The sequence below is a fragment of the Oncorhynchus nerka genome, linkage group LG22 (genome assembly GCF_034236695.1).
Source record: "Oncorhynchus nerka isolate Pitt River linkage group LG22, Oner_Uvic_2.0, whole genome shotgun sequence".
Classification (NCBI taxonomy): Eukaryota; Metazoa; Chordata; class Actinopteri; order Salmoniformes; family Salmonidae; genus Oncorhynchus; species Oncorhynchus nerka.
Genome location: NC_088417.1, coordinates 76,896,158 through 76,917,825, shown reverse-complemented (window position 1 = coordinate 76,917,825; position 21,668 = coordinate 76,896,158). Strand labels below are relative to the sequence as shown.

The window sequence follows — 21,668 nt, the reverse complement described above, 5'->3', positions numbered from 1 at the left end:
TGTTGTTTTCATAGTATGAGTTATTTCATGTACCACGTTTTCTTTCATTAAAGTAACATGAGTAACCAACACGCTGCATTTCGGTCCGACTCTCTTTCCACAAACGAAGAACGCCGTTACATATATTTTATATTTGAGATTCTCCAAAAGTAGCCACCCTTTTCCTTGATGACAACTTTGCACACTCTTGGCATTCTCTCAACCAGCTTCATGAGGTAGTCACCTGGAATTCATTTCAATTAACAGGTGTGCCTTGTTAAAAGTTCATTTGTGGAATTTCTTTCCTTCTTAAAACCTCTTCCTTCTACCCTCTACTTTTTTGAACATTCTGTTAAAAATCGCGCAACATTTCAGCGCCCTGCTACTCATGCCAGGAATATAGTATATGCATTTGCTTAGTCTGTGTGGATAGAAAACACTCAGACGTTTATAAAACTGGTTAAATCACTGCTGTGGCTTTACCAGAACGGCATTTACATCGAAAAGCACAGGAAAAACTGATCACTGAAAATGGGAAAATATATCCATGCGCTACTTGAACCCATTGATAAAGGTGAACCACAATTAATTGACTGAGGTTGCAGTACCTACAGCTTCCACACGGTGTCTAGAGTCTTGTCATTTCCCTTCGAGTTTTTTCTTGGTCAAACACATGCAGGGCACCGTATTTCTTCAGGTCTAGGACTGGATATTTTCGTTGAGTTTCTAGCCGGACATTTTTCCAGACGGACAGCTAATGATCTTTACATCGCCTCCTGATGAATTTGATCGCTTATTAACGTTTACTAATACCTAAAGTTGCATTACAAACGTATTTCGAAGTGTTTTGTGAAAGTTTATCGTCGACTTTTTGAATTTAAAAAAATTACGTTACGTTTTGAAAACGCTGTTTTTTTCGTTTATCACAGTCTACATATAACGATATCTTGGCTTTATATGGACCGATTTAATCGAAATAAAGACCCAATAGTGTTTATGGGACATCTAGGAGTGCCAACAAAGAAGATGGTGAAAGGTAAGGACTGTTTTCTATTTTATTGTGCGGTTTGTGTAACGCCGAAATGCTAATTATTTTGTTTACGTCCCCTGCGTGGCTTTTGTGTTGTAGTGTATTGGTGCATGCTATCAGATAATAACTTCTCATGCTTTCGCCGAAAAGCATTTTAAAAATCTGACTTGTTGCCTGGATTCACAACGAGTGTAGCTTTAATTCGATACCCTGCATGTGTATTTTAATGAACGTTTGAGTTTTAACTAATACTATTAGCATTTAGCGTAGCGCATTTGCATTTCCAGAGCTCTAGTTGGGACGCAAGCGTCTCAGGTAGAAGCAAGAGGTTAATACGTTTGAGCCAATCAGTTGTGTTGTGACAAGGTAAGGGTGGTATACAAAAGATAGCCCTATTTGGTAAAATACCAAGTCCATATTATAAGAATATTTTGAAGATAAATACACAATGCAGAGGATGAGAGGCTTAAAAACTAGAGTCCTGGTCAAAAGTGTATCAAATATAATAATGGTCAATAGGAAATTAGGAGTTGGGTTTCAGTTCAACATCTGTTAGAATCTGTGGAATGTCCTGAACTCAGAGCGACGTGTGCTACGTGGGCCACATTGGACTGTACATTGAGTCGGGGGCAGGCTACTTGTTATTTGGCCATTGGCCAAGTTGTACTGCAAGGACTTCAGAATAGTCAACCCAAGGCTAGGGGTTATAAATGGCATCCTGTTCCTTTGTTCAGTGGGAGAATAGTTGAGGACAGGGGAGACTAAACTTGCTTTGGACTGTTATTGAACAATAATAACTCAACTAACAGCTCAACTAACAGCTCAACTAACAGCTCAACTAACATGCTAACAGCTAAGCAAAGAGAAACGACATCATTACTTGCTTTGAAAGTTTCTTCAAGTCACAAAAAACATCAAGCTCTATGATGAAACTGGCTCTCATGAGGACCGCCACAGGAAAGGGAGAGCCAGAGTTACCTCTGCTGCAGAGGATAAGTTCATTACAGTTATCAGCCTCAGAAATTGCAGACCAAATAAATGCTTCACAGAGTTCAAGTAACAGACACATCTCAACAGAGGAGACTACATGAATCAGGCCTTCATGGTTGAATTTCTGCAAACAAACCACTACTAAAGGACACCAATAAGAAGAAGAGACTTTGCTCGGGCCAAGAAACACAAGCAATGGACATTAGGAAATATGTCCTTTGGTCTGATGAGTCCAAATTTGAGTTTTGAGTTTCAACTGCCATGTCTTTGTCAGACGCAGAGTAGATGAACAGATGATCTCCGCATGTGTGGTTCCCACCATGAAGCATGGAGGAGGTGTGATGGTGTGGGGGTGCTTTGCTGGTGACACTGTCAGTGATTTATTTAAAATTCAAGGCACACTTAACCAGCATGGCTACCACAGTATTCTGCAGCGATACCCCATCCCATCTGGTTTGTGCTTAGTGGGACTATAATTTGTTCTTCAACAGGACAATGACCAACACACCTCCAGGCTGTGTAAGGGCTATTTGACCAAGAAGGAGAGTGATGGAGTGCTGCATCAGATGACCTGGTCTCCACAATCACCCGACCTCAACCCATTTGAGATGAGTCGGAAAACAGAAATAAAGATAATCAGCCAACAGGTGCTGCTTTTTCTTCACCCCAAGACTGTTGGAAAAGTATTCCAGGTGAAGCTGGTTGAGAGAATACCAAGAGTGTGCAAAACAGTCATCAAGGCAAAGGGTGACTACTTTGAAGGCACTATGGCGGTCTGCTTAAACATGTTGGTATTACAGACTCGGACAGGGAGAGGTTGAAAATGTCAGTGAAGACACTTGACTGTTGGTCAGCGCATGCTCGGAGTACACATCCTGATAATCCGTCTGAACCTGCGGCCTTGTGAATGTTGACCTGTTTAAAGGTCTTACTCACATCGTCTGCGGAGAGTGTGATCACACAGTTGTCCGGAACAGCTGGTGCTCTCATTCATGTTTCAGTATTATTTGCCTCGAAGCGAGCATAGAAGTAGTTTAGGGTAGGTTAGCCTAGTGGTTAGAGTGTAGAGGCGGCAGGGTAGCCTAGTGGTTAGAGTGTAGAGGAGGTAGGTAGCGTAGTGGTTAGAGTGTAGGGGCGGCAGGTAGCCTAGTGGTTAGAGTGTAGGGGCCGCTGGTAGCCTAGTGGTTAGAGTGTAGGGGCGGCAGGTAGCCTAGTGGTTAGAGTGTAGGGGGCAGGTAGCCTAGTGGTTAGAGTGTAGGGGAGGCAGGTAGCCTAGTGGTTAGAGTGTAGGGGTGGCAGGTAGCCTAGTGGTTAGAGTGTAGGGCGGCAGGTAGACTAGTGGTTAGAGTGTAGGGGCGGCAGGTAGCCTAGTGGTTAGAGTGTAGGGGCGGCAGGTAGCCTAGTGGTTAGAGTGTAGGGGCGGCAGGTAGCCTAGTGGTTAGAGTGTAGGGGCGGCAGGTAGCCTAGTGGTTAGAGTGTAGGGGAGGCAGGTAGCCTAGTGGTTAGAGTGTAGGGGCCGCAGGTAGCCTAGTGGTTAGACTGTAGGGGCGGCAGGTAGCCTAGTGGTTAGAGTGTAAGGGCCGCAGGTAGCCTAGTGGTTAGAGTGTAGGGGTGGCAGGTAGCCTAGTGGTTAGAGTGTAGAGGCGGCAGGTAGACTAGTGGTTAGAGTGTAGGGGCGGCAGGTAGCCTAGTGGTTAGAGTGTAGGGGCGGCAGGTAGCCTAGTGGTTAGAGTGTAGGGGTGGCAGATAGCCTAGTGGTTAGAGTGTAGGGAGGCAGATTGCCTAGTGGTTAGAGTGTAGAGGAGGCAGATAGCCTAGTGGTTAGAGTGTGGGGAGGCAGATAGCCTAGTGGTTAGAGTGTAGGGGCGGCAGGTAGCCTAGTGGTTAGTGCGTTGGGACTAGTAACCGAAAGGTTGCAAGATAGAATCCCCGAGCTGACAAGGTAAAAATCTGTCGTTCTGCCCCTGAACAAGGTAGTTAACCCACCGTTCCTAGGCTGTCATTTAACATTTTAATTTGTCCTTAACTTACTTGCTTAGTTAAATAAAAAGGTACAAATAAATTACATTTTTTTTTTTAAATAGCTTGAGACTTCCTTAGATATCGTGCACCAGCTGTTATTTACCTCTCTCCCTTTCGATAACCACTCAGCATGAAAGGTAGAAATGTCATGTCTGATCCAGTGGAAACGTCATAAAATAGGTCTACCTGATTACTTCTAATCGGTGCTTGACTTGGACTGAATTAGGTTGCAGTAGAACATTTGAGGTGCCAGGACTGTTTATATTTAGGTGCAGGAGCTCCACAATACTTTAGAGATAATATTCTATAAGAGGAACAGGAAGCTTCACAATACTGTTGAGATAATATTCTGTAAGAGGAACAGGAAGCTCTACAATACTGTTGAGATAATATTCTGTAAGAGGAACAGGAAGCTTCACAATACTGTTGAGATAATATTCTATAAGAGGAACAGGAAGCTCCACAATACTTTAGAGATAATATCCTATAAAGAGGAACAGGAGCTCAGGCGGTAGAACGTGTGAGGTGTCGGTACTCAGCTCCGGTGAGCTCCTGCTCAAGTCACTACTTCTTTATCCCTTCTGCAGTCTCCAGCTGTGTCTGTCCCGAGCTCACTGAGCAAGAAACTCTCAGGGCCCAGAATATTTTATACAATGTTGCAAGTTCTCTAGCTGCAAGCTTCAGGCCAGAACCAAAAGTTAATAGTTGATACAATGTTTCAAGTTCGTTGCAGACAGGCCAATGTGATTTATATGAGATGTAATTCCTCTCTCTAGGGAGAGATCCCAAAGGGGGGGGATAGAGGTAGAGAAGAAGAGAGAGGGAGTCAGTACCAACCTCCAACCACTCTGTGGCACCAACGTTCCCAAAGTCTCCAGCGTCCCAACTGACAAACAACAGACTCCTCCTGGGGTTGAAACCTAGCGCGCACACACACACACACACACACACACACACACACACACACACATACACACACACACAGGACATATTGTGGTTGTGTCGAGGTTATATTGTGGTTGTGGTTGTGTTGTGGTTGTGTTTGTGTTATATTGTGTTTGTGTTATATTGTGTTTGTGTTGTGGTTGTGTTTGTGTTATATTGTAGTTGTGTTATGGTTATATTGTGGTTGTGTTATTGTTATATTGTGGTTGTGTTGTGGTTATATTGTGGTTGTGTTTGTGTTATATTGTGTTTGTGTTGTGGTTGTGTTTGTGTTATATTGTGGTTGTGTTATGGTTATATTGTGGTTGTGTTATGGTTATATTGTGGTTGTGTTTGTGTTATATTGTGGTTGTGTTTGTGTTATATTGTGGTTGTGTTATGGTTATATTGTGGTTGTGTTGTGGTTGTATTGTGTTTGTGTTATATTGTGGTTGTGTTGTGGTTATATTGTGGTTGTGCTGTGGTTATATTGTGGTTGTGTTGTGGTTATATTGTGGTTGTGTTTGTGTTATATTGTGGTTGTGTTGTGGTTATATTGTGGTTGTGTTGTGGTTATATTGTGGTTGTGCTGTGGTTATATTGTGGTTGTGTTGTGGTTATATTGTGGTTGTGTTTGTGTTATATTGTGGTTGTGTTGTGGTTATATTGTGGTTGTGCTGTGGTTATATTGTGGTTGTGTTGTGGTTATATTGTGGTTGTGTTTGTGTTATATTGTGGTTGTGTTTGTGTTATATTGTGGTTGTGTTGTGGTTATATTGTGGTTGTGTTTGTGGTTATATTGTGGTTGTGTTTGTGTTATATTGTGGTTGTGTTGTGGTTATATTGTGGTTGTGTTTGTGGTTATATTGTGGTTGTGTTATATTGTGGTTGTGTTGTGGTTATATTGTGGTTGTGTTGTGGTTATATTGTGGTTGTGTTTGTGTTATATTGTGGTTGTGTTGTGGTTATATTGTGGTTGTGCTGTGGTTATATTGTGGTTGTGTTGTGGTTATATTGTGGTTGTGTTTGTGTTATATTGTGGTTGTGTTTGTGTTATATTGTGGTTGTGTTGTGGTTATATTGTGGTTGTGTTTGTGGTTATATTGTGGTTGTGTTATATTGTGGTTGTGTTGTGGTTATATTGTGGTTGTGTTGTGGTTATATTGTGGTTGTGTTTGTGTTATATTGTGGTTGTGCTGTGGTTATATTGTGGTTGTGTTGTGGTTATATTGTGGTTGTGTTTGTGTTATATTGTGGTTGTGTTTGTGTTATATTGTGTTTGTGTTGTGGTTGTGTTTGTGTTATATTGTGGTTGTGTTATGGTTATATTGTGGTTGTGCTGTGGTTATATTGTGGTTGTGTTGTGGTTATATTGTGGTTGTGTTATGGTTATATTGTGGTTGTGTTATGGTTATATTGTGGTTATATTGTGGTTGTGTTATGGTTATATTGTGGTTGTGCTGTGGTTATATTGTGGTTGTGCTGTGGTTATATTGTGGTTGTGTTGTGGTTATATTGTGGTTGTGCTGTGGTTATATTGTGGTTGTGTTATATTGTGGTTGTGTTGTGGTTATATTGTGGTTGTGCTGTGGTTATATTGTGGTTGTGTTATATTGTGGTTGTGTTATGGTTATATTGTGGTTGTGTTGTGGTTATATTGTGGTTGTGCTGTGGTTATATTGTGGTTGTGTTGTGGTTATATTGTGGTTGTGCTGTGGTTATATTGTGGTTGTGTTTGTGTTATATTGTGGTTGTGTTATGGTTGTATTGTGGTTGTGTTATGGTTGTATTGTGGTTGTGTTATGGTTATATTGTGGTTGTGTTTGTGTTATATTGTGTTTGTGTTATATTGTGGTTGTGTTGTGGTTATATTGTGGTTGTGTTATGGTTATATTGTGGTTGTGTTGTGGTTATATTGTGGTTGTGTTATGGTTGTATTGTGGTTGTGTTATGGTTATATTGTGGTTTGTTATGGTTGTTTTGTGGTTCGTACCGTTCTGCACCATGTTGCTGAAGGTCCGAGCCAGCTCCAGTAGGATGGCTGTTCCAACCCCGGCCTTCACCGCCCCCGGCCCCCACGCATCTCTCTGGGCCCCCATTATAATGTACTGATCTACAGGGGGGAGGAGGAGGAGAGAGATATAGGTAGGCATTAGGTCAGAATCTACAATGAGCTCCACATTGTACATAGTCCCCCCATTTTAGGGGACCAAAGTATTGGGACAAATTCTCTTGTATGTCAATTAAAGTAGTCAAACGTGTAGTAGTTGGCCCCGTATTGCTAGCAGAGATGACCTCATTTAAACGTGTAGTAGTTGGCCCCGTATTGCTAGCAGAGATGACCTCATTTAAACGTGTAGTAGTTGGTCCCGTATTGCTAGCAGAGATGACCTCATTTAAACGTGTAGTAGTTGGTCCCGTATTGCTAGCAGAGATGACCTCATTTAAACGTGTAGTAGTTGGCCCCGTATTGCTAGCAGAGATGACCTCATTTAAACGTGTAGTAGTTGGCCCCGTATTGCTAGCAGAGATGACCTCATTTAAACGTGTAGTAGTTGGTCCCGTATTGCTAGCAGAGATGACCTCATTTAAACGTGTAGTAGTTGGTCCCGTATTGCTAGCAGAGATGACCTCATTTAAACGTGTAGTAGTTGGTCCCGTATTGCTGTGCAGAGATGACCTCATTTAAACGTGTAGTAGTTGGTCCCGTATTGCTAGCAGAGATGACCTCATTTAAACGTGTAGTAGTTGGTCCCGTATTGCTAGCAGAGATGACCTCATTTAAACGTGTAGTAGTTGGTCCCGTATTGCTAGCAGAGATGACCTCATTTAAACGTGTAGTAGTTGGTCCCGTATTGCTAGCAGAGATGACCTCATTTAAACGTGTAGTAGTTGGTCCCGTATTGCTAGCAGAGATGACCTCATTTAAACGTGTAGTAGTTGGTCCCGTATTGCTAGCAGAGATGACCTCATTTAAACGTGTAGTAGTTGGTCCCGTATTGCTAGCAGAGATGACCTCATTTAAACGTGTAGTAGTTGGTTATATTGCTAGCAGAGATGACCTCATTTAAACGTGTAGTAGTTGGTCCCGTATTGCTAGCAGAGATGACCTCATTTAAACGTGTAGTAGTTGGTCCCGTATTGCTAGCAGAGATGACCTCATTTAAACGTGTAGTAGTTGGTCCCGTGGTTATATTAGCAGAGATGACCTCATTTAAACGTGTAGTAGTTGGTCCCTTATTGCTAGCAGAGATGACCTCATTTAAACGTGTAGTAGTTGGTCCCGTATTGCTAGCAGAGATGACCTCATTTAAACGTGTAGTAGTTGGTCCCGTATTGCTAGCAGAGATGACCTCATTTAAACGTGTAGTAGTTGGTCCCGTATTGCTAGCAGAGATGACCTCATTTGATTAGATTTGACCAATAGAACTCAATGCTATATAATGTATTGTGTCATTTTGGAGTCATTGTTATTGTAAATAAGTGTAGAATATGTTTATAAACACTACATGAATGTGGATGCTACCATGATTAGGGATAATCCTGAAAGAATCATGAATAATGATGAGTGAGAAAGTTAGAGGCATAATTACCATACCCTCTACCCCTATCTCCTACCCTATACCCCTTATCTCCTACCCTCTACCCCTTACCCCCTATCTCCTACCCTCTACCCCCTATCTCCTACCCTCTACCCCCTATCTCCCACCCTCTACCCCCTATCACCCACCCTCTACCCCCTATCACCCACCCTCTACCCCCTATCACCCTCTACCCCTATCTCCTACCCTCTACCCCTTACCCCTATCTCCTACCCTCTACCCCTATCTCCCACCCTCTACCCCTATCACCCACCCTCACCCCCTATCACCACCCTCTACCCCCTATCACCCACCCTCTACCCCCTATCACCCACCCTCTACCCCCTATTGACCTAAAACCGTTTTATATGTCTAAATTGTGTTTGTTTTTTATCCTACCTGAAAATTGTACTTATATGACTGTAAATATTGATTCCCAGTATGTTCATATATTTGGATACATTGAATGGTAATATTGTGATACTATGTTACACATTTTGTTTAACCTCCTGTTTCAGGAAGTGATGTCATTATTATTCGTGATTCATTCGGGACTATCCATAATCATGTTACCATCCACATTAACGTACAATTTGACACTGTACCAATAGTTTTGGAGCTCACTCTACTCCCTCCCCTTCCCTCTCACCAGGTTCTATCCTTCCCTCCAGAGAAGAGAAGATGTTGTTCAGTAGAACAGGAGTCATGGTGTTATAGACCCCCATCCTGATCCTCCTGCCGTCTGCAGAGGTGAAGCCCCGCCCCAGGACACAACGGACGTATGGCAGCCGGCCCTGCCAACCGCGCGGGCACACTGGACCGGTCAACTGACTGGGGGAGGAAGGGGTGAGGTGGAGGGAGAGAAGGGGTGAGGTGGAGGGAGAGAAGGGGTGAGGTGGAGGGAGAGAAGGAGTCACACCTGGGACACCAGAGGGAAGGACGGGGCTTACCTGAGTAGCTTGGAGGCTACGTTGGCACTGATTGGCTGAGCAGGGATGACAGGCAGGCCAGAGGACTGTGTGGGCGGGAACTGGGTGTGGTTGAAGGAGGGGAAGCCAGGGGTGAAGGGGTCACCTGATCCCAGATGGACCTGTTGATTGGATGGGAGAGAGCTGTGAAGCTCTGTCACAATTGTTGGAGCAGCAAGGACAGAACCCCAATATGATTAAGGTTTGAAGCTCACTCTGTCCTGGGGTGAAAGTTTACTCTAGTTATTGCCTTAAAGGGCCAGTGATAGTTTACTCTAGTTATTGCCTTAAAGGGCCAGTGATAGTTTACTCTAGTTATTGCCTTAAAGGGCCAGTGATAGTTTACTTTAGTTATTGCCTTAAAGGGCCAGTGATAGTTTACTCTAGTTATTGCCTTAAGGGCCAGTGATAGTTTACTCTAGTTATTACCCCCTTAAAGGGCCAGTGATAGTTTACTCTAGTTATTGCCTTAAAGGGCCAGTGATAGTTTACTCTAGTTATTGCCTTAAAGGGCCAGTGATAGTTTACTCTAGTTATTGCCTTAAAGGGCCAGTGATAGTTTACTCTAGTTATTGCCTTAAAGGGCCAGTGATAGTTTACTCTAGTTATTGCCTTAAAGGGCCAGTGTTTACTCTAGTTATTGCCTTAAAGGGCCAGTGATAGTTTACTCTAGTTATTGCCTTAAAGGGCCAGTGATAGTTTACTCTAGTTATTGCCTTAAAGGGCCAGTGATAGTTTACTCTAGTTATTGCCTTAAAGGGCCAGTGATAGTTTACTCTAGTTATTGCCTTAAAGGGCCAGTGATAGTTTACTCTAGTTATTGCCTTAAAGGGCCAGTGATAGTTTCTCTAGTTATTGCCTTAAAGGGCCAGTGGTAGTTTACTCTAGTTATTGCCTTAAAGGGCCAGTGATAGTTTACTCTAGTTATTGCCTTAAAGGGCCAGTGATAGTTTACTCTAGTTATTGCCTTAAAGGGCCAGTGATAGTTTACTCTAGTTATTGTCTTAAAAGGGCCAGTGATAGTTTACTCTAGTTATTGCCTTAAAGGGCCAGTGATAGTTTACTCTAGTTATTGCCTCAAAGGGCCATGATAGTTTACCAGTTATTGCCTTAAAGGGCCAGTGATAGTTTACTCTAGTTATTGCCTAGGGTTAAAGGGCCAGTGATAGTTTACTCTAGTTATTGCCTTAAAGGGCCAGAAGCTCTGATTGTTAGTTTACTCTAGTTATTGCCTTAAAGGGCCAGTGATAGTTTACTCTAGTTATTGCCTTAAAGGGCCAGTGATAGTTTACTCTAGTTATTGCCTTAAAGGGCCAGTGATAGTTTACTCTAGTTATTGCCTTAAAGGGCCAGTGATAGTTTACTCTAGTTATTGCCTTAAAGGGCCAGTGATAGTTTACTCTAGTTATTGCCTTAAAGGGCCAGTGATAGTTTACTCTAGTTATTGCCTTAAAGGGCCAGTGATAGTTTACTCTAGTTATTGCCTTAAAGGGCCAGTGATAGTTTACTCTAGTTATTGCCTTAAAGGGCCAGTGATAGTTTACTCTAGTTATTGCCTTAAAAAGTGATAGCTCAGTGATAGTTTACTCTAGTTATTGCCTTAAAGGGCCAGTGATAGTTTACTCTAGTTATTGCCTTAAAGGGCCAGTGATAGTTTACTCTAGTTATTGCCTTAAAGGGCCAGTGATAGTTTACTCTAGTTATTGCCTTAAAGGGCCAGTGATAGTTTACTCTAGTTATTGCCTTAAAGGGCCAGTGATAGTTTACTCTAGTTATTGCCTTAAAGGGCCAGTGATAGTTTACTCTAGTTATTGCCTTAAAGGGCCAGTGATAGTTTACTCTAGTTATTGCCTTAAAGGGCCAGTGATAGTTACTCTAGTTATTGCCTTAAAGGGCCAGTGATAGTTTACTCTAGTTATTGCCTTAAAGGGCCAGTGATAGTTTACTCTAGTTATTGCCTTAAAGGGCCAGTGATAGTTTACTCTAGTTATTGCCTTAAAGGGCCAGTGATAGTGTTATTGCCTTAGTGATTTACTCTAGTTATTGCCTTAAAGGGCCAGTGATAGTTTACTCTAGTTATTGCCTTAAAGGGCCAGTGATAGTTTACTCTAGTTATTGCCTTAAAGGGCCAGTGAGTTTACTCTAGTTATTGCCTTAAAGGGCCAGTGATAGTTTACTCTAGTTAAAGGGCCAGTGATAGTTTACTCTAGTTATTTAAAGGGCCAGTGATAGTTTACTCTAGTTATTGCCTTAAAGGGCCAGTGATAGTTTACTCTAGTTATTGCCTTAAAGGGCCAGTGATAGTTTACTCTAGTTATTGCCTTAAAGGGCCAGTGATAGTTTACTCTAGTTATTGCCTTAAAGGGCCAGTGATAGTTTACTTCCAGTTAGTTACTCTAGTTATTGCCTTAAAGGGCCAGTGATAGTTTACTCTAGTTATTGCCTTAAAGGGCCAGTGATAGTTTACTCTAGTTATTGCCTTAAAGGGCCAGTGATAGTTTACTCTAGTTATTGCCTTAAAGGGCCAGTGATAGTTTACTCTAGTTATTGCCTTAAAGGGCCAGTGATAGTTTACTCTAGTTATTGCCTTAAAGGGCCAGTGATAGTTTACTCTAGTTATTGCCTTAAAGGGCCAGTGATAGTTTACTCTAGTTATTGCCTTAAAGGGCCAGTGATAGTTTACTCTAGTTATTGCCTTAAAGGGCCAGTGATAGTTTAGTTATTCTAAAGGGCCAGTTATTGCCTTAAAGGGCCAGTGATAGTTTACTCTAGTTATTGCCTTAAAGGGCCAGTGATAGTTTACTCTAGTTATTGCCTTAAAGGGCCAGTGATAGTTTACTCTAGTTATTGCCTTAAAGGGCCAGTGATAGTTTACTCTAGTTATTGCCTTAAAGGGCCAGTGATAGTTTACTCTAGTTATTGCCTTAAAGGGCCAGTGATAGTTTACTCTAGTTATTGCCTTAAAGGGCCAGTGATAGTTTACTCTAGTTATTGCCTTAAAGGGCCAGTGATAGTTTACTCTAGTTATTGCCTTAAAGGGCCAGTGATAGTTTACTCTAGTTATTGCCTTAAAGGGCCAGTGATAGTTTACTCTAGTTATTGCCTTAAAGGGCCAGTGTTTGATTTGGAGCATTTGCCATGTTTGAGAATTTTGGGACATTTCCCAAGCTACCTGTTAAGCATTTTGAGTTAATATATTTTCCAAAAAGGTCTACAACTACACCATCGAGAGCATCCTGACTGGTTGCATCACTGTCTGGTATGGCAACTGCTCGGCCTCCCAGGCACTCTGTAGTGTTTTCTCTGCACTCTGTAGTGCAGAGAAAACAAAAGGTCTACATACAGTGAGTGCAAATGAGGTAAGATAAGGGAGTTAAGGCAATAAATAGGCCATGGTGGCAAAGTAATTACAATATAGCAATTAAAACACTGGAATGGAATATGTGCAGAAGATGAATGTGCAAGTAGAGATACTAGGGTGCAAGGGAGCAAAAAAATAAATAAATAAATACAGTAGGGGGATGAGGTAGGTAGATAGATGGGCTGTTAACAGATGGGCTATGTACAGGTGCAGTGATCTGTGAGCTGCTCTGACAGCTGGTGCTTGAAGCTAGTGAGGGAGATATGTGTCTCCAGCTTCAGAGATTTTTGCAGTTTGTTCCAGTCATTGGCAGCAAAGATTTGAAAGGAAAGACGACCGAAGGAGGAATTGGCTTTGGGGTGAGTGAGATATACCTTCTGGAGCGCATGCTACGAGTGGGTGCTGCTATGGGGACCAGTGAGCTGAGATAAGGCGGGGCTTTACCCAGCAGAGACTTGTAGATAACCTGTAGCCAGTGGGTTTGGTGACGAGTATGAAGAGAGGGCCAACCAACGAGAGCGTACAGGTTGCAATGGTGGGTAGAGAATGGGGCTTTGGAGACGGATGGCACTGTGATAGACTGCATCCAGTTTGTTGAGTAGAGTGTTGGATGCAATTTTATAGATGACATCACCGAAGTCGAGGATCGGTAGGATGGTCGGTTTTACGAGGGTATGTTTGGCAGCATGAGTGAAAGATGCTTTGTTGCGATATAGGAAGACAATTCTAGATGTAATTTTGGATTGGAGATGCTTAATGTGAGTCTGGAAGGAGAGTTTACAGTCTAACCAGACACCTAGGTATTTGTAGTTGTTCTGATATAGATGTGTAACATACGTGTTCTGATATGGAGGTGTATGTTTTGATATAGATGTGTAACATACGTGTTCTGATATAGAGGTATACCATACGTGTTCTGATATAGATGTGTAACATACGTGTTCTGATATAGAGGTGTAACATACGTGTTCTGATATAGATGTGTAACATACGTGTTCTGATATAGATGTGTAACATACGTGTTCTGATATAGATGTGTAACATACGTGTTCTGATATAGAGGTGTAACATACGTGTTCTGATATAGAGGTGTAACATACGTGTTCTGATATAGAGGTGTAACATACGTGTTCTGATATAGAGGTGTAACATACGTGTTCTGATATAGATGTGTAACATACGTGTTCTGATATAGATGTGTAACATACGTGTTCTGATATAGAGGTGTAACATACGTGTTCTGATATAGAGGTGTAAAATACGTGTTCTGATATAGAGGTGTAACATACGTGTTCTGATATAGAGGTGTAACATACGTGTACTGATATAGAGGTATAACATACGTGTTCTGATATAGAGGTGTAACATACGTGTTCTGATATAGAGGTGTAACATACGTGTTCTGATATAGAGGTGTAACATACGTGTTCTGATATAGAGGTATAACATACGTGTTCTGATATAGAGGTATATGTTCTGATATAGATGTGTAACATACGTGTTCTGATATAGAGGTGTAACATACGTGTTCTGATATAGAGGTATAACATACGTGTTCTGATATAGAGGTGTATGTTCTGATATAGATGTGTAACATACGTGTTCTGATATAGAGGTGTAACATACGTGTTCTGATATAGAGGTGTAACATACGTGTTCTGATATAGAGGTATAACATACGTGTTCTGATATAGAGGTGTAACATACGTGTTCTGATATAGATGTGTAACATACGTGTTCTGATATAGATGTGTAACATACGTGTTCTGATATAGATGTGTAACATACGTGTTCTGATATAGAGGTGTAACATACGTGTTCTGATATAGAGGTGTAACATACGTGTTCTGATATAGAGGTGTAACATACGTGTTCTGATATAGAGGTGTAACATACGTGTTCTGATATAGATGTGTAACATACGTGTTCTGATATAGATGTGTAACATACGTGTTCTGATATAGAGGTGTAACATACGTGTTCTGATATAGAGGTGTAAAATACGTGTTCTGATATAGAGGTGTAACATACGTGTTCTGATATAGAGGTGTAACATACGTGTACTGATATAGAGGTATAACATACGTGTTCTGATATAGAGGTGTAACATACGTGTTCTGATATAGAGGTGTAACATACGTGTTCTGATATAGAGGTGTAACATACGTGTTCTGATATAGAGGTATAACATACGTGTTCTGATATAGAGGTATATGTTCTGATATAGATGTGTAACATACGTGTTCTGATATAGAGGTGTAACATACGTGTTCTGATATAGAGGTATAACATACGTGTTCTGATATAGAGGTGTATGTTCTGATATAGATGTGTAACATACGTGTTCTGATATAGAGGTGTAACATACGTGTTCTGATATAGAGGTGTAACATACGTGTTCTGATATAGAGGTATAACATACGTGTTCTGATATAGAGGTGTAACATACGTGTTCTGATATAGAGGTATAACATACGTGTTCTGATATAGAGGTATAACATACGTGTTCTGATATAGAGGTGTAACATACGTGTTCTGATATAGAGGTATAACATACGTGTTCTGATATAGCGGTGTAACATACGTGTTCTGATATAGAGGTATAACATACGTGTTCTGATATAGAGGTGTAACATACGTGTTCTGATATAGAGGTGTAACATACGTGTTCTGATATAGAGGTGTAACATACGTGTTCTGATATAGAGGTGTAACATACGTGTTCTGATATAGAGGTATAACATACGTGTTCTGATATAGAGGTGTAACATACGTGTTCTGATATAGAGGTGTATGTTCTGATATAGAGGTGTAACATACGTGTTCTGATATAGAGGTGTATGTTCTGATATAGAGGTGTAACATACGTGTTCTGATATAGATGTGTAACATACGTGTTCTGATATAGAGGTGTAACATACGTGTTCTGATATAGAGGTATAACATACGTGTTCTGATATAGCGGTGTAACTGTTCAGCCCCAGGCGTCGAGGGTCCTGAGGGATGTCAGCAGGATCTGGATAGATCAAGGCTCCGCCTGCTCCAGCCTTCTGAGCCAATAGCACCTTCTCAGCATAACTAACCCCGCCCCCCACACGCATCACTACAACGCAGCCAACCACAGACACTCCCGCAGACTGCAGCCAGTCAAAATCCTGCTGGCGGCCGTAATTGACATACACCACGCCCCCCTGTAGAGAGAGACATGAAGTCAGAGGTACAAAAGACTACCCCACACATACACATATTCACACAAATATAAAAACACAGTCTTGTTTTACTAACCTTGTAGGGACACAATTGATTCCCATTCAAAATACTATTTTCCCTTTCAACTAAACCTAACCACAACCCCAAAACCTAACCCTAACTATAACCCCTAAACCTAACCCTAAACCTAACCCATAAACCTAACCCTAACCCCTAGAATAGTATTTATCCTTATAATCCTCTAATACATTGTAGAACAATAGTGAAGACATAAAGTATGAAATAACAGACACGGAATAATGGAGTAGCAACAAAAAAAATGTGTCAACACATATCAAAATATATTTGAGATTTTTCAAAGTAGCCATCCGTTGCCTTGATGACAGCTTGCACACTTCTTGGCATTCTGTCAACCAGCATCACCTGGAATGCTTTCCCAACCGTCTTGAAGGAGTTCCCACATATGCTGAGCACTTATTGGCTGCTTTTCCATCACTTTGAGGCCCAACTCATCCCAAACCATCTCAATTGGGTTGAGGTCAGATGACTGTGGATGCCAGGTCATCTGATGCAGCACTCCATCACTCTCCTTGGTCAAATAGCTCTTAAATAGCCTGGAGGTTTGTTGGGTCATTGTCCTGTTGAAAAACAAATGATAGTCCCACTAAAAGCAAACCAGATGGGATGGTGTATTGCTGCAGAATGCTGTGGTAGCCATGCTGGTTAAGTGTGCCTTGAACTATAAATAAATCACAGACAGTGTCACCAGCAAAGCACCCCCACACCATCACACCTCCTCTTCCATGCTTCACGGTGGGAACCACACATGCAGAGATCATCCGTTAACCTACTCTGCATTTCACCACCATGGGCTGATCAGACCAAAGGACAGGTTTACCATGCTTGGGCTTCTTGGCCCAAACAAGTCTCTTCTTATTATTGGTTTCCTTGCAGCAATTCATTCGACCATGAAGGCCTGATTCTCGCAGTCTCCTCTGAACAGTTGATGTTGAGATGTGTCTGTTACTTGAAGTCTGTGAATAATTTATTTGGGCTACAATTTCTGAGGCTGGTAACTCTAATGAACTTCTCCTCTGCAGCAGAGGTAACTCTGGGTCTTCCTTTCCTGTGGCGGTCCTCATGAGAGCCAGTTAACTCTAATGAACTTCTCCTCTGCAGCAGAGGTAACTCTGTGTCTTCCTTTCCTGTGGCGGTCCTCATGAGAGCCAGTTAACTCTAATGAACTTCTCCTCTGCAGCAGAGGTAACTCTGGGTCTTCCTTTCCTGTGGCGGTTCTCATGAGAGCAAGTTTCACCATAGCTCTTGATGGTTTTTGTGACTGCACTTGAAGAAACTTTCAAAGGTCTTAACATTTTCGGGATTGACTGACCTTCATGTCTTTATTTTTGCTTATTTGTGCTGTTCTTGCCTTAATATGGTATTTTACCAAATAGGTCCTTCTTCTGTATACCACCCATGCCTTTGTAACAGATGTGAAACGGCTAGCTTAGTTAGCAGTGCGCGCTAAATAGCGTTTCAATCGGTGATGTCACTTGCTCTGAGACCTTGAAGTAGTAGATCCCCTTGCTCTCCCATTGTGGAGCAATGGGTAACGATGCTTCGAGGGTGACTGTTGTTGATGTGTGCAGAGGGTCCCTGGTTCGCGCCCGGGTATGGGCGAGGGGACGGTCTAAAGTTATACTGTTACACCTTGTCACAACACAACTGATTGGCTCAAACACATAAAGAAGGAAAGAAATTCCCCAAATTCATTTTAACAAGACAAACCTGTTAATTTAAATGCATTCCATGTGACTACCTCGTGAAGCTGGTTGAGAAAATACCAACCGTGTGCAAAGCTGTCGTCAAGGCAAAGGATGGCTACTTTGAAGAATCTCAAATACAAAATATATTTAGATTTGTTTAACACTTTTTTTGGTTACGACATGATTCCATATGTGTTATTTCATAGTGTTGATGTCTTCACTAGTATTCTACAATGTAGAAAATAGTACAAATAAAGAAAACCCCTGGTGTGTCCAAACTTTTGACTGGTACTGTATGTAGTACATTTAAACACTGTGTCTGTCTTACCGTGGCGGTGCCAATAGCGCTGTAGGCACAGTAGGAGTCTGGATCTTCCAGAGGAATCTCCTCCAACACCTCGCCCTGTGAATCCACCATCCATAGAGAGTTCCTCTGGATCCTACACACACACACACACACACACACACACACACACACACACACACACACACACACACACACACACACACACACACACACACACTCTTTTTCTATTTAAGTTTTATTTAACTAGTCCGTTAATTACAAATTCCTATTTACAATGACGGCCTTGTAAAGACCCCCCCCGGGTCAAACCCTCCCCTAACCCGGACGACACTGGGCCAATTGTGCGATCATGGCCAGTTGTGATACAGCCCGGAATCGAACCCGGGTCTGTAGTGACGTCTCTAGCACCGTGATGCAGTGTATTAGACGACTACTCGGGAGGCTCTACTATACAATACACACATTATACACTACACACACTGTACTTATACTCTACACACATTATACACTACAGTGGCTACAACTCTCGGGCCGACACCTTTCTCTCTATATATCAATGATGTCGCTCTTGCTGCTGGTGATTCTGTGATCCACCTCTACTCAGACAACACTGTCGTGACGTTGTATTAGTTCATGTGACGACTGTTGCTCATCGAATAATTAAAGTTTCTAATTGCGTGATTAACTGAATCAAGCAATTATTAACTCATTAACCTGGGGCACCATGGGATTTTATTGAGTTTCTATTTCCCAAATTAACTCAAAGAATATCAAAATATCGATTTTACAACAGCCGCTATTTAACCAATTGCCTCTATCAGTCTCATAATCTAATCTGCCTCTACCAATCTCGTTCTGAACGTCGTATAGCCCGTGAATCTGCACGGACCCGGGTCTCACCAATGGGTTCGTACCACACCAATCTTAGTTTAATATTTATTTTCTAAAAAGAAAAAATGAAGAAAAAATACACACATAGACAAAACACATTATTATCGATTAGAACTGTGGCGCGTGTCAAACTTTCACTCTTATGGGTCTAGATTTTATTCAAATCTAATTTCAGAACAACTAACGTAACATTTCATCTTCCCAAAACATTCTCTTTGATTTGGATATATGTATAAACATCAAACAGATACTAGGAAAACTCTTCACGTTACAATGTTTTCGTAATAACGTCATCTATTAACCTTTAATAACAAAACAAAAAATGACAAACATTTTCATATTCCACCTATCGTCATGACCACCATTGTGGCTGATGGAAACCATTGTTCCAAAGTCCCTTTATTTCAGGTTTAATGTTCTGAGGCTGGTTCTCCATAGTAACAGGACAAAGGAATTTGTCTGTGGCCTGAGATTTACCAGGGGCGTGAGGGGTCATAAAACCCCCCCACATCTTCAGACCCCTAGATCTCTCCTCCTCTGTTGGGGTTGAGAGATAATCTGTAGGGTTGTGGTCTCCTGTAACCTGACCTGGTCAGGACAGTCACGGCAACACCATTCTGTATACTTCTGGCCCTTCTTTGGACACTGTGCTAACAAACCTTCAAACGAGTTTCAAATCCATACAACACTCATTCCGTGGCTTCCAACTGCTAGTAAAACTAAGTGCATGCTCTTCAACCAATTCAACTACTCTGGACAGTTCTGACCTAGAATATGTGGACAACTACAAATACCTAGGTGTCTGGTTAGACTGTAAACTCTTCTTCCAGACTCACATTAAGCATCTCCAATCCAAAATTAAATCTAGAATTGTCTTCCTATTTCGCAACGGATAGTTGCCAAACATGCTGCCAAACATACCCTTGTAAAACTGACCATCCTACCAATCCTCGACTTCGGTGATGTCATCTATAAAATAGCCTCCAACATTCTACTCAGCAAACTGGATGCAGTCTATCACAGTGCCATCCGTGTTTGTCACCAAAGCCCCATATACTACCCACCACTGCGACCTGTATGCTCTTGTTGGTTGGCCCTCACTACATATTCTTTGCCAAACCCACTGGCTCCAGGTTATCTACAAGTCTCTGCTAGGTAAAGCTCCGCCTTATCTCAGCTCACTGGTCACCATAGCAGCACCCACGCATAGCACGCGTTCCAACAGGTATATCTCACTGGTCACCCCCAAAGCCAATTCCTCCTTTGCACCCCAGTATCTCTACCTGCACATCATCATCTGCACATCTATCACTTCAAAAGAAAATTATATTATTATGTGTTTTTGACTTTTTTGTTTATTGTTTATCTCATGTGTAACTCTGTTGTTGTTTGTGTCGCGCTGCTTTATCTTGGCCAGGTCGCAGTTGTATTTGAGAACTTCTCAACTGGCCTACCTGGTTAAATAAATACATCTGAGCCACCTTTTGCAGCAATTATAGCTGCACGTCTCTTGGGGTATGTCTCTATGAGCTTGGCACATCTAGCCACTGGGATTTTTGATGATTCTTCAAGGCAAAAACTGCTCCAGCTCCTTCAAGTTGGACGGATTCTGCTGGTGTACAGCAATCTTTAAGTCATACCACAGATGCTCAATTGGATTGAGGTCTGGGCTTTGACTAGGCCATTCCAAGACATTTAAATGTTTCCCCTTAAACCACTCAAGTGTTGCTTTAGCAGTATGATTAGGGTCATTGTCCGGCTGGAAGGTGAACCTCCGCCCCAGTCTCAAATCTCTGGAAGACTGAAAACAGGTTTCCCTCAAGAATTCCCTCACTATACACACTATACACTACACACACTATACACTACACACACTACACACACTATACACTACACACACTATACACTATACACACTATACACTATACACACTAAACACACTATATATACACACTATTCGCTACACACACTATACACTACACACACTATACACTACACACACTATACACACTATACACACTATACACTACACACACTATACACTACACACACTACACACACTATACACACTATACACTACACACACTATACACTACACACACTATATATACACACTATACACTATACACACTATACACTACACACACTATACACTACACACACTACACACACTATACACTACACACACTATATATACACACTATACACTATACACACTATACACTACACACACTATACACTACACACACTACACACACTATACACTACACACACTATATATACACACTATACACTATACACACTACACACACTATACACACTATACACACTATACACTACACACACTATACACACTATACACTACACACACTATACACTACACACACTATATATACACACTATACACACTATACACACTATACACACTATACACTACACACACTATACACACTATACACACTATACACTACACACACTATACACACTATACACACTATACACACTATACACACACTATACACACTACACACACTATACACACTATACACACTATACACTACACACACTATACACTACACACACTACACACACTATACACTACACACACTATATATACACACTATACACTATACACACTA

The 21,668-nt window shown here is 41.6% G+C and overlaps 2 protein-coding genes across 6 annotated transcripts in view; one reads left to right on the top strand and one right to left on the bottom strand.

Moving 5' to 3' along the window:
* Window positions 1–21,668, top strand: part of LOC115105764 (neurofibromin-like) — a 195,687-nt gene that overhangs the window by 78,689 nt on the left and 95,330 nt on the right. The window lies entirely within an intron of this gene.
* Window positions 1–21,668, bottom strand: part of tfr2 (transferrin receptor 2) — an 85,070-nt gene that overhangs the window by 23,418 nt on the left and 39,984 nt on the right. For all 3 annotated transcript variants that reach the window (XM_065007416.1, XM_065007417.1, XM_065007418.1), the window contains exons 6-11: window positions 18,160–18,271; window positions 15,804–16,046; window positions 9,477–9,616; window positions 9,176–9,357; window positions 6,939–7,058; window positions 4,859–4,941 (exon numbers count right to left, since the gene is read on the bottom strand). In XM_065007416.1, the coding sequence (XP_064863488.1) occupies window positions 4,859–4,941; window positions 6,939–7,058; window positions 9,176–9,357; window positions 9,477–9,616; window positions 15,804–16,046; window positions 18,160–18,271 (880 nt within the window). The remainder of the gene's footprint in view (window positions 1–4,858; window positions 4,942–6,938; window positions 7,059–9,175; window positions 9,358–9,476; window positions 9,617–15,803; window positions 16,047–18,159; window positions 18,272–21,668) is intronic.